The sequence below is a fragment of the Rhinolophus sinicus genome, linkage group LG18, assembly GCF_036562045.2.
Source record: "Rhinolophus sinicus isolate RSC01 linkage group LG18, ASM3656204v1, whole genome shotgun sequence".
Classification (NCBI taxonomy): Eukaryota; Metazoa; Chordata; class Mammalia; order Chiroptera; family Rhinolophidae; genus Rhinolophus; species Rhinolophus sinicus.
In genome coordinates this window covers 13793124-13810289 of record NC_133767.1, presented here as the reverse complement: position 1 = coordinate 13810289, position 17166 = coordinate 13793124, and the positions used below count along the sequence as shown (strand labels likewise).

The 17166-nt window shown below is 39.3% G+C and overlaps 1 protein-coding gene and 1 pseudogene across 1 annotated transcript; both read right to left on the bottom strand.

Moving 5' to 3' along the window:
* On the bottom strand, positions 1-673 carry LOC109436328 (large ribosomal subunit protein eL22; annotated as a pseudogene).
* A 2535-nt stretch (positions 674-3208) lies between these two features.
* ZNF200 (zinc finger protein 200) lies at positions 3209-15808 on the bottom strand. The gene is made up of 5 exons (XM_019714854.2): positions 15645-15808; positions 14563-14887; positions 13834-13925; positions 13398-13518; positions 3209-5443 (listed from the first exon to the last, which is right to left on the bottom strand). The coding sequence occupies exons 2-5, from the start codon at positions 14807-14809 to the stop codon at positions 4707-4709; spliced, it is 1197 nt and encodes a 398-aa protein (XP_019570413.2). The 5' UTR covers positions 14810-14887; positions 15645-15808; the 3' UTR covers positions 3209-4706.
* Between the last annotated feature and the right edge of the window lie 1358 nt (positions 15809-17166).

Sequence of the window (17166 nt, the reverse complement as noted above, 5' to 3'; positions counted from 1 at the left end):
TTAAGAACTCATACAAAATATTCCAGAGAAATGAGTTTTATCTTCGTCTCTCTCCTCTTCTTCATCCTGGTTAACCTGGAAGTAATGCAATTTGTAACTCTCTTTGATAGCAACTACACACATCCAGTCATGTAGGCGGTTCTTCAAATACTTTTTTCGTGAGCTATTTCAAATACCTTTTGGTAAAAGGCACCTCCGAAGTTACAGTGATCTTCCTCTTCCTCCTTTCAATGGTTACAGTCCCTCCACCAAGATTCCCAGCTTTTCCATTCACTCTAACTTGCTCCTGAAGAAACTGATCAAAAATTGGCAGCATCCATGACTCCATCTTCTGCTATGTGGGTGGAGTCAAGGGTAAACTTCAGAACCTGTTTTTTGGGGGGCGGGGGGAGGCCCTTTGCCACAAGCTTTTTCACAGGTGCCATGACAGCAGTGGAGGCAGAAAACTTCACATAATTTTGACCATAATTATTTTGACTTATTAATACCTGGTATTGAAATATTAGAACAATGGAAGTTGAACGTCTCTTAGATTAAGTTCCATTAATACTGTAAATGTTCTCAAATGTTAATTATTAATGGACAGAATAAATAATGTGTTACTATAAAACATTTCTGTTATGGCCATTTTGAATCTGAAATGTCTGTTGTACGTCCAAATGGAATTATCAAGAAGGAATATATATATATATATATATATATATATATATATATATATATATATATATATATATATATGGGCTCAGACATCAGGGAAATATACACTTGGAAGACATCAGCATCTAGACAGTATTTGTGAAGAACTGATAACACTACTGAGTCTTCCTATGCATGAACATGAAATATTTGATGATTTTTGATTTCTTTCACATGTTGCAGTTTTCCTCATACAGATTACATACATATTTTGTTAGAGTTATACCTCAACTTTTTTTTTGGGGGGGAGGTACCAATGGAAATACTGTTGTATTTTTTTTATTTCAAATTACAATTGCTCATTGCTGGTATACAGGAAAGCAACTGACTTTGGTAGATTGGTCTTGTTTCCTGTAGCTTGCTATACCTGCTTATAAGTTTCAGGAATTTTGTGGTTTTTGTGTATTCTTTGGGATTTTCTACATATACAATCATGTCATCTGCAAACAGAGACATTATTATTTCTTCCTTCCCAATCTGTATACCTTTTATTTCCTTTACTTGTCCTATAGCATTAGCTAGAAATTGCAGTATGTGGTGAGAGGGGACATCTTGTTCCTTATTCCTGATCTTAAGAGGGAAAGCATCTAGTCTCTGACCATTATGGTAGTTGGCTATAAGCTTTTTTCTTTCTTTTTTTTTTATTGGGGAATATTGGGGAACAGCGTGTTCTTCCAGGACCCATCTGCTCCCAGTCGTTGTCCTTCAATGTAGTTGTGGAGGGTGCAGCTCAGCTCCAAGTCCAGTTGCTGTTTTCAATCTAGTTGAGGGGGGTGTGGGGCACAGCCCACCATCCCATGTGGGAATAGAACTGGCAACCTTGCTGTTTAGAGCATGCACTATAACCAACTGAGCCATCCAGCCGCCCATTGGTTGCTAAGCTGAAGAGGTTGTCTTCAATCTAGTTGTGGAGGGCACAGCTCATTGGCCCATGTGGGCATCGAACATGCAAACTTGTTCAGAGCATGTGCTCTAACCAACTGAGCTAACCAGCCACCCTGTAAGGTTTTATACATGTTTCTTATCAAGTTGAAGAAGTTCCCCTCTGTTCCTAGTTTGCTGAGGGCTTTTATCATCAATGGGTGTTGGATTTTGTTAAATTCTTTTTCAACATCTGATGATTTTTCTTCTTTAGCCCATTGATGTGATGGATTACATTAATTGATTTTCAAATGTCGAAGCAGCCTGGTATACCTGGAATAAATTTCATTTGGTCATGGTGTGTAATTTTTTAAAATATACTGTTGGATTCAATTTGCTAGTATTTTGTTGAAGATTTTGGCATGTATGTCCATGAGAGATATTAGTCTGTAGTTTTCCTTTCTTGTAATGGCTTTGTCTGATTTTGGTATTAGGGTAATGCTGGCTTGACAGAACGACTTAGAAAGTGTTCCTTCTGTTTCTATTTTCTGATAGAGATTGTAGAAAATTGGCATAATTTCTTTCTTAAGTGTTTTGTAGAATTCACCAGTGAAACCATCTGTGCCTAGTGTTTTGTTTTGGAAGATTATTAATTATTCAGTTTCCTTAATTAATACAGGCCTATTTAGATTGTTTTTGAGTTAGTTTTGGTAAATTGTGTCTTTCAAGGAATTGGTTCATTTCATCTAGGTTATCAAATTGATGGGAATATTTACAATATTCCTTTATTATTGTTTTAAAGTCCATAGGATGTGTAGTGATGGCCCCTTTTTCATTTCTGATTGTAATTTGTGCCTTCTCTTTTGTTGGTTATCCTGGTGAGGTATTTTATCAATTCTATTGACCTTTTCAAAGAACAGCTTTTGATTTTGACTTTCTCTATTGATTCCATTTTTAATTTCATTGATTTCTATTTTAATTTTTATCATGTCTGGTGCTTACATGTTTGGGGGCAGCTGACCCTAGGTCCCAGCCCTGTACTCCAATGCAGGGGTGAAGGGCACTTCCTTCCAGCCCCTCTCAGGTGTGGCGGGGCAGGCAGGGGGAAGTCTGACCTGTCCAGGCTCTGCTCTCCTGGAATATTAGGGGCCCATGACCTTGATCTCATGGGCCCTTGTGCACACCAAAGCCTGGGACACAGAGGGCACCTCCCAGGTGTGAGGAGAGAGTTTGAGTTGTGGGAGCATCACCCATCCACACGTCTTTGAGACCGTCTCTCACCAGGGCAGCACCAGGGACCCCCACCTTCTCTGGTCACTGCCTGGCACCATGTAGCCTCTGTTTTCTAAGTGTGCAGGCAGGTCCTCTGTGCAATAACCCAGTGGACCATGTCCAGACTTCTGGAGGAATAAGAGAATACGTTGGCAGCCAGTTTTGTCCCTGGTTTGAAAGGGTACTATAGGCTTGAAAAACAAAGTTGATAAAGGACAGTTTCTCTGTGGTCTTTAAGTGCTGGTTTTTGTTGTTTTTAAAGTTAGGACTCAGGCCTGCACTGTACCATAAAATGTTTTGTACCAAAACGAAGCTTAGGGCTACATGTTTAAAAAATAACAAAAAAAGAGCAATAGGCAGAAATGAAGAAACAAAACTATTTTGTAGATGGTGTAATTTTTAACCACAAATTATAACAAGACTGAGAAATTATTGAAAATTAAGAACATTCAGTGAGGTGTCTAGTTTCACAAATATATAATTAAAAATAACTCATATAACAGCAATAACTATAAAAATTTAAAAAAATATCTATTTACAGTAACAAAATTGTGTAGAACTTACTCGAGGAAAATTAGAAAAACTTACTAAGGAAGACTCCAGTAAATGAAAAGGCATGTTTCTGGATGGGAAACAAAATTTGTAAAGTTAATTTTTTCCAAGTAGTTTATAGGATTAGATTATTCCAATCAAAATACCAATGTGAAAATCTGGGAAACCTAAAAAGAGCAAAACTGATTGAGAATTCTTAAAATCACTAACTACAGGATCGGTCCCATGAAGGCACCCCTGGCTTGGCCTCTGGGCAGACAAGTCAGGAAAGTCTGGATATTGGGAGGCCAACAAGAACAAACATCCACTACAATGAAGACACTGGAGTCCTGTCTCTCGAGGGGCAATGTGAGCTAGCCACTGGAGACATTTCTAAAAATAAAACTTTGCTTGTTGAGGTAGTGACCACCCATTGCCAAAGGTCTGATAACTGCTTAGAGGGGAATTAAGCATATGGTAAAGCTTTTGAACAGCCATGGATCTGTGCAATGTCTTCCTCTTCCTTTTCAGGCTCTTGGGGTTTCCTTCCTAGCAAGTTTTCTTCTTGGCTCAGCAGAGGGAAAGATTCTGAAGAGCCTTTTCCAGTAGTGGGGCTGGGTGGCTGGGCCTGAGCCATCTGAACTTCTGTGGCACAGGAAAGGCATGAGAGAGCTGACTGAGCAATTACTAGCTGAACAAGAAACAGTAAGAGTAGACATTTTAAAATTATGTTGTGGAAATTTCTGTAAAACAGTCACTTTTTACCATAAATACCAAACGTTACTGAAATTGTTAGTTTAGATCACATACAAATGACAGAGTAAGCCTTTGATATTCAACTGCCATATTTTCCTACATTCCAAAGTAAACAATCCCTTTTAACACTCAAGCTTTAACAGGGTGTTCTTTGAGGGTTATACCTATTGCCAAGAGAAGCTGTTCGCTTAACCAATCAGTAGATTGGTTCTTTCAGGGGAACAACCTTTGCATTGTTTCTCTTTTCTCAAGTGTGAATTCATATGTGGGGGGGAAATGGATATACTTTCAGTACACAAGAGTCACTCTAGAGGTTCACCTTGCAGGTAAGCAGCCTCCAGACTCATTTCAAAGCCGTTCTCAAGGAAGGGATCTGTGACCTGTACATTGTTGTGTTAAGTTCACAAAAGAAAGCTCCTTAGTCCAAAAAGCCTGGATGCTAACTGAGGTATAGCCCTTGAGGATGTTTTCTTCTGTTAATTTTCTAAAACTTTGAGGTTTCAGCCAAGATGGGTATTTATCTAGTTTTGGCTATTATGAGGTTTTCACATATCTGTATCTTTTCATACAGCCTAGAAATTCAGAATTCCTTATGAAACATTTGAGGTCGAGGCAGGACCATCTGACCTTTCCCGACCCCACTTCTGCTTTCGGGTCTTACATGCTGAGTGGGTTTTTTCATGCCGGGTACAGTTTGACAGTCGACCAAATCTTCTCCCACATTTTTTGCAATCATATGGCCTCTCAGCCACATGACTCTGCAGATGAAGCACAAATTCTTTGTTTTCTGGGAAGGTTTTCCCACATTCTGGGCACTTAAATATCTTCTTCCTTATATGAATTCCTTCATGGCGACTCCGATGAGAATTCTGTCGAAAATTTTTTCCACACTGAGAACATGAATAAGGTTTCTCTCCTGTATGGATTCGTTCATGTTTATTAAGGTTTGTTTTATGATTGAAGCTTTTCCCACAGTGACTACAGTCATAAGGTTTTTCTCCAGTGTGAGTCCTCTGGTGGGAAATAAGGTAAGAACTTTCATTAAACTGTTTTCCACACAGTGGACATGTATACCATCTTCTTGTTCTCCGATTTCGGGTAAGTGCAATAACATTGATATCCACATATTTGGAGAGTTCCTCTAGTGGAGTATCATTTTCAATAGTAACTAAAAGATTTCTCACTTTCCTTTCCTTTGGAATGGATGTGTTTAGTCTTTTTTCTTTATGGCAATCTGGAGGTGGCTCAGAGACCACTGAAAAATCCATTTCATCACAATCTGAAGACTTTTCTCTATGATCTTCACCCTTAGAATTACTGTCATTGACTGTAATTAAAACAGAGAATTGAAACAGAGAGAATTTATTAACTTTGGACACCAGGTGAGAAAAGTCTGATTTCTCATGAAATAACCTTGAAAGTCACAAATGTGAGGACTGGCAGATAATCTCCATCAACATTCCTTTTCTACTTATTGAGGGTGGGATACATGACTGATAAATCTTTCCATATCCCACAATAAAAGCAGTTTTCTTTTTACTTTAAAAAAATGAAATGAGCGGGACTAAAAGGCTTCATATGCCTGTTTTCTGAATAGGCACCAATTACTTACTCAACAAGCTCATATTGACCTTGTATTGTGTGTAGAGCACTGAGCAAGTACCAGGGATTGAAGGACATAAATACTAAAGGGTACCACTCGTAATATTTAGGAGGCTAGCAAATGAATGGTAAGGTGAGTTACTTACAGGTTCTCAGTATTAAATATTATATTATTATAATATTAGATAAAATATCCTATATATTGAAAAACTGTAAACAACTAAAATGACAAAAAATAGAGAAGGCTAGCATATTCACACAATGGATTATTATTTGGGCATTAAAGTGATTACTACAACAGGTAAAATGAAACTATGGTAGAAGTAAATAGTGATCTTTTGGGGGGAGGAAGGGAAATAGTGACTGGATAGAGAGCACAAGAGGAATTTCTGGGGTGCTAGGAGTCATCAATTTTAGGTGGTGGTTAAACAGATGTGTACCTTTTGTGAAAATTTGAGCTGTACACTTTTGATTTGCAGACTTTTGTGTATACTTCCAAAAAACCTCTGTGTAAAATAACAGATTATAAAGACTAAGTAACAAAGTATGCTGTGAACAGGTGGGGTGACAGGGACCCCTAAACTCTGGGCAACTTACTGAGAATAATAAAAGGGTTAAGTCAACCACTTAAACATGTGGTTGACCCTGAAGCTGGAATATGAATCTCTGTTGGATTTAGCAGTTTCACACTAATGGACTTTTTAATTATTCCTTTTAATTTCCTTACGATAATGAAAATGCTGGAACAAAGTATATGCCAGTTTTCATCACAGCTCTTAATATGAACTGTTGTAATGCTTTCCAAAGGCACTGTACCTATTTCAATACAAGCATTAACATGTGGGTAACCATTTTACCTAATTTTGCCAGCATTAGATATAATTTTAAAATATTTACTAGAGAATACAAAATATAAAAAACAAAAACAAAATAAACAAAAAAAATACTAGGTATATGGGTGTGATAAAAAAATACGGTGAACTTTCAAATAAAAAGAAATTTATTACAGTAAAAGACACAGTGCCATTAATCTTCCTCAAAATACCCCCCCTCACTTCGAACACATTTATTCCATTGTTTATGCCACTGTCTTAAGTAGTTCTGGAAGTCCTCTTTTGTGAGTATCTTTAGTTGCACTGTCATAGCTGCTTCGATGTCCCGAATCGATTCAAAACATTTACCTTTCATGGTCATTTTGTTTTTGGGGAAAAGCCATAAGTTGCACAATGCCAGATCCAGTGAATAAGGTGGATGAAGACACGCCATAATGTTTGTATTTGACAGAAATTGCCGTACCCGAAGCAATGTGTGACATGGAGTGTTTACGTTGTGATCACAAAATACAGTGAATGCTGCTGCTGAGTGCCATCCAACGGAAAGGCAGGGATCTTCAATATGTGAAGTGGCGTGCAGAACCTTAGTTAAGTGTGTGACAAGTTTCAACTTGTTCAGTGCAGTCAGTCAGGTGTGAGCTACAGTTGAGAGAAGGTGTATTTTAAAGTGTGCTGTAAATCATCCTCTACCATGATAACACTCCATGTCACACATTGCTTTTGGTATGGCAGTTTCTGCCAAATAAAAACATTACGGTGTGTCCTCATCTACCTAATTCACCAATCTGGCACTGTGCAACTTCTGGCTCTTCTTCAAAGTCAAAATTATTCAGGACATTGAGGCAGCCATGACAGCGCAACTAGAGACACTCATGAAAGAGGACTTCCAGAACTGCTTCAGCAAGTGGCAAGAACAATAGGATAAGTGTGTCTGAAGCGGGGGGTGGGGGAGTGTTTTGAGGGAGATGAATGGCAACGTATCTTTACATGATGTTAGTTTTCCCATTTAGACTGGTGTCTCCAATATTTAACAATCTTCTTTTACATTTACCAATAAAACATCTCGTTGACTCCTATCTTGTAGCCATTCTGAATGAGAGCTTTCATTGTTTTAAGAATGTTATTGATAGTTATACATTTATTTCCTATCTACCTACTTTAAAACTAGTAAATATAATATTTTAGTTGATCCTTTTAGATTTTCTAAGTACAAATCAGGGTTTGTACTAAGTACTAAAAGGGTTCCCTCACTTTCCAATTTATTCTTAACCCCTTTTTCTTACCTTCTTGATTTAGAAAACCTAGTTAATGATATTAATAGTGATAGCAGGTTTCTTTATTTTGTTCTCAGTTTTAAGTGTTTTATGTTCTCTCCAGTGTTTTATGAATTATTATAAATATTAGGTTATATTAAAGGGCTAAATGTTTTGAGGACAATTCATTGAAACTTATGATTTTTATTTTCCTGAAAGTGTCAATAAATATATTTTACATTCCTTTAAAGTACCAAGTTTTCAAATAAAAAAATAAAAACATGTACAATGAGAAGTGTTACTCCAACCCCTGTCCTCATCCATTCTATTCATCCCCCAGACAGGTAACAGTTTTTATTAGTTTCTTTTTAGTCTTCCATTATTTCTTTAGGCAATACATTTTTTCTCCCCCTTTCTTACTTAAAAGATAGTATACAATGTATATTTCTGCTTATTTCAATCGTTATATTCTAGTACATAGAGATTATCATGGTATGACTTGTGGACACACTGTATTCAACCCTGCAGAGACACCTGGATTGTTTTTAACCTTGTGTTTTTACAAACAATACCACAATGAATAACCTTGTCTATACATTATTTTAAACATGTGCTGTTGCTATAATCTGTAGGTCAGATTCCCAGAAGTGGGACTGCTAGATCAAAGTGTTAATGCATCTGACCAGATGTTACTATTTCAACAATCAGCTGTATGCTGATGACTCCCAAATCTCTATACCTTTATATCTTCAATTCCCAATGTCCAAGTGCCCAGAGGATAATCTCATTTTATTTCCTGCTGTGAAAATAAAATCCATGGTAATTACAGATTCCCATTCATAGGGACTGCACTGTTCTGCATGCTTACCAGCAATATGGCTGTTTTCCAGCAACCTCACCACCAATATGTTGTTATGTTTCTGATTTCTATAAATCTGAGATTAAAAACCTAGGTAACTCGCTAGAGGTTTAATTCACATTTCTAATTATGAGTAGGGCTGGACATGTTTTCATGTATTTAAGAGTATATTGTATTTCTAAGTGAATCTGTTGGACTTTCTCTTCCCTATTTCTAGGAGCGTTTTATAAATTATAAAGATTAGGCTTTTGTCTGATACCAGTTATACATGTTTCTCCAAATGTATTACATTGCATTGTGTGTGTGTATGTGTATTTTTTTTACTTTTATGTATTTATTGATCTTTTCTTTTGAGACTGTCAGACTTTTGAGCCTTAATTAGAAAAACCTTCCTTTCCCATGGTTATAAAGGAATTCACCCATATTCTCTAATCATGCTTTAATGGTATTTCTTAAAAACATTTAAAATCTATGATTCATTTGGAGTTTTTCTTGGTGTGCAAAGTAAGGTGTAATTCACCTAATGGCTACCATATTCAACCCTGCAGAGATACTTGGATTGTTTTCAACCTTGTGTTTTTATAAACAATACCACAATGGATAACCTTGTTTGTACATTATTGTAAATGTGTGCTATTGCTATTATCTGGATTGTGCTGACAATGTTTATCACAAAGGTCCTCTTTACCTTGCTGAATGTAGATCCTGACTTTATTACAAACCAAATCCCCAGTATATTTGAGGCTATTTCTGATCTTTCTATTCCATCCCATTGGTCTGTCTAGTCACATGCTAATACTACACTATTTTCATGACACAGGATTTAGATTTAGAGGCTGCTTTAACACCTGATATAAGAACCTGATAAAAGTGAATTGGTATTTTAAGATGCTTAACCATAGAGCTGGGAGGACTATGGGGTGAAGCTAGGCCCCTTTATTAACTCTCTAGTCCTGACTTCCTGTTAAACTTGTTGTAACTTCCGGGGTGGGGGGAGGGATGCTAATAAATAGAAAAGCCATCTTGAAATCAGGGCTTTTTGCATGTGAGCGGCCAGTTGGAGTGCCAGTGGGAAGTGTGCATTCACACACTACTGGGGTGATCTCGTTTCTTTTTCTTTTCCCTAATAAACCCTCTTTTGGTGGATTTTCTGGAAAGTTATTTTTGGCCAATCGACAAACCCCTCCTACCCCACTGCTCTTCTTTTCAACTTTCCTGGTTACTTGTATTTATTTTTCAATTTGAATTTGTCATCAGATTGTCTAGTTCCAGGGGAAAAAAATCCAACTTGGGGAGAACTGACATTTTTATGGTATTTCTTTCCATTCAGTCAAGTCTACTTCTGTGTCCTTTAAAAGTGTTTTAAAGTTTTCCTCATAATTTTTGCACATTTCTTCAGTTTATTTCTAGGTGTTTAATCTTTTTTGTTTCTACTTTATATCTTCTAAATGATTGTGTTTGCATACATGAAAGCTAGTGATTTCCATATACTGTAAAAATTTTACATCCTATTGCCATACTGAATGCTCTTATTATTTGTAGTAAGTTTTCACATTCTAACTACACAATTCTTATGCATCTAATTTCTTTCTATTTACTGCACTGGCTAATACCTGAAACACAGTATTAAGCACAGTAATAGCGATAGTGGGCTTCATCGTTGTATTCCTAATTTAAGTGGGAATACCTCCAAATACTTCCCATTAAGATGATGCTGGCTGAAAAGTTACTTAAATACCCCATTAGGGAAGTATCTATTAAGTACTACTTCGTTAAGTATTTTTATGAAAAAGAGGTTTGTATTTTGTCAAATACCTTTTCAGTAACTATGAAAATGTAGGATTTTTCTCTTTTATTATAAGATGGATTATATTAATAGACTTTCTAGTATTAAGTCATTTTTGCATTACTGGAATAAATCTTACTTGGTCATGGCAGTTTTTTTTAATCAGGCTGTGCTATTTTTGTTACACTAATTTCATAAAAAGAATTTGGACATTTTCTTTTTCTGTATTCTGGAATTTTTCAAAGCATTTGAATTATCTATTTTTTAAAGATTTACAAGAATTTTCTGTGAAACTGAGGCTGGACCTTTTTGTAGGGTGGGGGCTAGTTTTTGACAATTTCAATTTCCTCAGTGGAAAATGGTTTTATCTATTTGTTTTTAAATCTTTTAATTTATTCCTCTGTTTTTTTTCTATTTTTTAACTTATTGATTTCTAATTTACTATTTATTTTGTGTTTTCCTTTATTTGTTGTTTTCCTAACTTTGAATTAGAGGCTTAATTACTTTCATTTTTCTAAGTTAACGTGTTTCCCTGAAAACAAGACTGGGTCTTATAGTAGTTTTTGCTCCAAAAGACACTTTAGGGTTTATTATGCTCAGGGGATGTCATTCTGAAAAATCATGCTAGGGCTTCTTTTCTGGTTAGGTCTTATTTTTTGGGGAAACATGGTACATGATTTTACAGACATGAATTTTCTTGAGTACCACTTTAAGTTATAGCATAGATTCTGATACATAGAGTTTTCTAGAAAATGTAACTTTAATTTGTATTTCCTCTTTGACCCAAGGTTATTTAATAGTTTTTAAAATTTCTGGGTGGAACCTTTTTTTATTTATGTCATTATTAATTTCTAGCTATATTGTGACAGAGCCTATTGTGTTATTTCTAATCTTTGGAATCTCGAATCATTCTTTGTTGCAGAGTATGTAGTCAATGTGCATCAAACTTGTAAAGGTATAGTCTCTTACCACAGTAGATGGTAAATATAGCCATAAGGACTATCACACTGAGAATTTAAGTGTTCTACATTTCCAGTTGTTTTCATGTTCATTTGGATTAAGACACACATTCTGCTGTCCTCTTTCTAGGGCTCTCCTTTAATTTCTGTCCCCGCGAGGTTTATTTCCTTATACTTTTCCCTCTGCAAACTGACCAAATATTACTATTTTAACTATCTGCTGTATGCTGACTCCCAAATCTCTTCTGACCTTACATCTGACCTCGAACCCCCAATGTCCAAGTGCCCAGAGGATAATCTGATTTTATTTCCACAACAGGATAAACAAATTCCATCTTCTTCCAAAGTCTGCTCCTGGGTTCAAATCCTGCCTCAACCTCATCAATATCTCTTTATAGTTATAATGGTTTCACACTGTTTATCTTTTTATATGAATGACTTATCTTACAAAACATATTGGAAACTTTTGGAGCGCAGGAATTGAGCAATAATATATTTTTAATGAACTCCAGAACCCAGCCCTGCCTGTGTAAAAAAAAAAAAAGTGGCATTTATTAAATGTTGCTGAATGACTCTAAACTTTAAAAACAAAAAACACGTGTTGTCTACCTTTGCTGTTTAGTGTTTGACTTTAAGCTTAAATTATCAGATTCAGGGTATGGGCAAGGGAGGAGGAGGGGAAGTAAGCATTGGGTCTCAGCGCCTCAAGGTTCATGGCCAAAGTCTTTCTGGAGTTGGCCACATACCCACCAACCAGTCACTCAAAATAAATGCTAGCTTTGCCCAAGACTCAGGAAAAACTCTCTAATAAATCTTACCTGTTTATACTTTTCCCTAAAATAAAGAAAATATAACAGAATAATCTGTGGGAAATTAAACCAAGCCTATTACGTACCACTACTCTGACTATGTAGTTTACGAAAACTAGAGTTCAATAGACATGGATTTTTGTCACTGCAGACAACTCACAAAACCTACTCTCTGCTCAACTTTAGCCTCAGAAGCAAAAGCCCTGAAGTCAAGGTAAAAAAGTATTAGGCACTCAGCAAAACAATTTTTGAGGGCTCCTGACTCTAGGGATATAGTGTACTTCTAACAAAAAGCTGAAGCATTTCTAAGCAGCTTATGGAGAAGGTGCTGCTAGATAAGTTCGTATGTAGCACTGAGGATACTTGTTAACTATTACTGGGAAGTGCATACAAATGAAAAAGGCCCCGTGCACTAACCACATAGGAAATTCACTGACAAAATGATGAGAAATTCAGCAACGAGGCAGTGCAGCTCTGGGCCAAGACTGAAAACTCTGATGTTAAGATTCCCAAAGCCCAAACCCCTACTCCACTACCTACTGCTGTGTGGGTAGCAAATTTAGCAAATTTCTTAACTTTTCTCTGCTTCAGTTCCATCAGCTGTAAAACAGTAATAAATCTATACCCCACAGTACTATTGTGAGAATTACATAATAAATGCCTGCAAAGTACTTAGACTAGAGCCTAGCACATAATGGCACACAAGTGCTCAGTAAGTGCTAGATATTATTTCCATCAATAGTGGGATATACTATTTTCACTTATACTTGTAGGCTTTGCAGTTATTGAACATCAAGAAAAAAAGACTTAAGAGAGTTTGTCATATGTCCAATGAAAACACTAATTTAAAATACACCTGTTGGAAAAATAGCACTGGATCCGGAAAATGGATTCAGAAACGGTCTGCCTATATTTTCTATCTGTTTGAATATTTGGTATTAGTACATTAGCTGCAGGTCTTGCTTACCAAGAGAGGTCCCCTGATCAGCCCTGATGCCCCCAAGATAGAGAGAAAATGGCCACCTACAGCTCTGCCACATGGGATAAGACAAAAACTAAACGTGTGTGAATATGTGCTTAACTGGTGTGAATGGCATCTTGAAAAAGTCTGAGATGAAGTAGAAGAACATGCTTTTCCTGTAGCATTCAATCTGAACACACAAGGGACTTCATTTCTTACCTAGTAACATCATCTCCCCAACACTGTCTTCCTTCTCTGAGGTGGGCTGCTGAGTAGGATCCAGGCTCACACATTCTTCTTGGGAGTGAAATACATTTAAATCCTCAAAGACCACCAGCTCCTGAAAGAGCAACAGGCACTCTTTCTCTTAGTTACAGAGGTTCCTTGACAGCCCTGTTGATCAGAAAGACTGAAACCCAAAGATCAGGGAAGGGATCTATAAGTGCCACACAGATGCAGCCAAACAGGAAAGCCAAGCACAGAGAAGCCAAAGGAAAAGCAGAAGAAAAACATCCAAGGAGGCAGTGAGGAACAAGCCCACTCTCTTTGCTGACTCCCCAAAGTGTGGTTTTTATACAAAGATTGGCTGAGTGGGAGGCCAGCAAGAGCAGAGAAGGTGACGCACTCAAACAGTGAATGGGAAAACCAAACCCACCTCAGGCTCAGCTTTCAAACACAGAGACCCTGTCTCCTGTTTCTGCTGGATTCCTTCTCTGGTCAGAAGCTTCACTAAGGGACGAGGATGCACTGGAGAAAGAGGACGCTGTAGTTAACTGAAAAGTCAGTGACTCTAATGTGGAGACTCAACCCACACACTGAGGCCAGGGTATCCTTCTGTAGGCAGCGCATGGCCTTTTCGGCTCCTATGAGCCCAGTCAGACAGAGATCAAGCCATAAACCACAGGGTCTTGAACCTATTATCGGGGTCTCCTTATTATGAAAAGAATGATTCCCCTAAGTACCTTTTAAAATTCCCATTTCTACTAAAAGGGAGGTTGGTGGAAGGTAACGTCTGAAGATGCCCATGGCAAGCACAAAATTTCCAAAATTCTACATAAAGTGAAATCAATAATCGATCCACATTTATTTATCCTAGAAATATATCCTCTATCCCCCCTCCCAGAATGTTTGTAGAAAAGTGACTCTACAGAAAAGACATTATTTATTTTATAGCCTTACACACACCCAGCAAACAACTCAAGCTCCAGCTTGAGAAAAATATACTCTCTTTCCCCAATATGTTTACTTACTAGAATCAATTCCTTCTTTCAATACCCACCATCCTAACTGGAATTCATTACTAGCACGGAAGCCTATCACTCAGCATACGCCCCCCCCCGCCCCGCCCCCTTTCTCTTCTAGTAAAACAGAAGAGTGTTCTTACCTCTGTTCTGAAAGTTTGAGCTCACATCCTTCATGATAACCAAGGTCTCCTTGACTTTCTTACTGGGCTGGGCCAGGCCTGGCTTGGGCAAGAAAGTGAGGAAGTGCTCCAGAACCAGCTGGTGGATGGTCTTGGGCCCACTAGTAGCATCTCGAAGTAGGTCTTGGCCCAGTTTGGAGTTTGGAGGAACTCTCAGTATAAAAGACTGCTTTGGCTTTGAGGACATAGGAAACACTTTTGCAGCCATTGTACCTTGAATCACACACCACAGTCGTTTCTGCAGAGCTTCGAAAGCCACCTCTTATTGAAGAAATCTGTCAGAAAGCTGCAGACAAGAGAAATCATGGGTTACCCACAAGATAAGGCAGGGCATGCCTACATTCCAATGTGGCTTGGGTAGTGAGACCACATGAGATCTTAGTCAGAAGGAAAAGATAAGGTGGGGTAAGGAACTCGCAACTAAAACAGAAGATCCCTAAATGGGATACTCTTAACAAGGCCTGAAAGGAAGATCCTGAGAATGAAAGTCAGAGAATATCCAAATCTCAAATGCCAAATGGAAGGGAGCAAAGGCAGCCAGCAGACCAAAGGCCATGCTCCTGAGAAATATTAAGTGCAAACTTCACTGGGAAGAGCTGTTTAACTCAAGCTGGTAGAAAGAGCAATGGGTTTGATGCCAGGAAACCTGGGGCCCAATACCGAGGGCATCTGCTTAGTAGTTAACTTGGCCACTGAATTTGACCGCAGGTCCCTCGGATGCCATTGGGGGGTCGGGGCAGTTGATAACTCAAGAAGCAAATGCAAGGACGCACGAGGTGTCCACATGTGGCCTGCTGACTTTTTTATGCTGAGAAAGCCCTGTTGAAAGCGGCAAGGCACATCCCAGTAGGGCCCAACGGGCCTGGCTCACTCTAGAACCTCTCTCATCGGTCAAGGGCTACCTTTACCGTAAAGCCCAGCCTGGGCATTGCTTGGGGAGCGCTCCCGGCTCCCTATCCGGGCCACAGTCCTCCAGCAACGGAACACGCCCCGCTCCCCAGAGGCCGCCACAGCCTGGTTTCCGCCCTCTCAGAGCACCTCACCTTTCGGAGGCTCTGTCACACCTGGGCGCTCGGTGAGGGCGGCCCAGAGACTCAGGCTCCGGGACAGAACGGGAAACTAGGCGCTGGAGACCGACCCCTCCCCTCGCCCTTTCAAGTGTCCTCACAGGCCGCCGTCAGTAGGAGAGCACAGCAGAGACGCGGTGCCTTCTGGGAGGCCGGGTACCTCAGCAGCTGTGACATCACGCCCGGTGCATCGTTTCCGGTGCGATAGCTTGGTCTCCCTGCTCGGAGCGGGCAGTATGCCCTTGAGAAGGTGAGGCTCCAGGCTGGCCGGCGGAACTCTTAGGGCGGGAGGGAGGCAGGTTGGTGGCAACCGCTCTCTCTGTGAGTCTGCTGGGAAGATGGAAAACAGAAGGCTCGCTCTAGCCCTCCATGACAGGCTGGCACCACTCCAGGTACGTGCTAACTCCAGAGTCTTTCGGGAAATGTAGTTCGGTTCCAAGTAGCCAATGGGTCGCCGCCAAGGCCGTGGTTGGGGCGGGGCTGGGCAGGGGATAGACCGGAAGCGGGTCGTTTCTGGGACCGGAAGGTTGGCCTCAGGAGGCCGCAGTAGTCGCGGCAGCATCCGGAATGGTTCAAATGAGTATGGGAAGCGCTGAATGGGTAGTGTGTCCTGTTATATCTGTCCCTTACTTCGGTGTGTCCCGTGGGTCAGAGCTGGGCGACGCTTCTCTCCCCCGTTTGTCAACTTCAACACCGCGGTCTGGCCACCTTATTTTCTAAGAAATCCTAGTCCTTGGATCATCTCCGCTTCCGTCCTCAATTTCAACTTCTCACAAACTCCTAACAGCGTCTTTTCTCTCTGCATTATTCCCATACTCGGTTCCCTTACACTGATCAGTATTGGGATAACGGGAGAGGTTGACTTATCGTGTAACACCAGCTTGCAGCAGGATGATAAAAGTAATGTAAATCAATGTCTTTTTTAAAAAAATAAAATTTATTGGGGGACAACGTGTTACTCCAGGGCCATCTGCTCCAAGCAGTTGTCCTTCAATCTAGTTGTGGGTGGCACAGCTCAGCTCCAGGTCCAGTCGCTGTTTGAATTGAACTAGCAACCTCAGTGTTGAGAGCTTGAGCTCTAACCAACTGAGCCATCAGGCCTCTCCCTCCAGAAGCCCAGCAGCAGCTTGTTGTTTTCATCTAGTTCACTGGCCCATGTGGGAATTGAACCAGCAACCCTGTTCAGAGCTCACGCTCTAACCAACTGAGCTAACCGGCTGCCTTTCAATGTCTTAATGCTAATTATAGGTGACTCACTTGGCCATGTTTTAAAATATGTTATAAAGAGTCAACTGTAGCACTGAAACTAAACAACAACAACAACAACAACAACAACAAAAAACCAACTTGCCTTTCCAGACTTCAGAATCACTAAAAAAAACCTTTAATTAAAGCGGTGTGGTTTGAATTAGGAGAAAATAAATAAAACAGTAAAAAAGAATAGTTAGTGCCAAAAGTGATCTGAATATATGGGGACCTATATGAAAGGGCAGCATTT

What these genes read in the sequence shown, in the direction of transcription:
- ZNF200 (XM_019714854.2), bottom strand. Translation starts at nt 14,809, where the DNA reads ATGGCTGCAAAAGTGTTTCCTATGTCCTCAAAGCCAAAGCAGTCTTTT. An exon ending in CTCAAACTTTCAGAACAGAG is followed by an intron (nt 13,926 to 14,562) that starts GTAAGAACACTC and finishes CTCTTTCTCCAG; the next exon opens with TGCATCCTCGTCCCTTAGTG. An exon ending in TGGGGAGATGATGTTACTAG is followed by an intron (nt 5,444 to 13,397) that starts GTAAGAAATGAA and finishes TTTTAATTACAG; the next exon opens with TCAATGACAGTAATTCTAAG.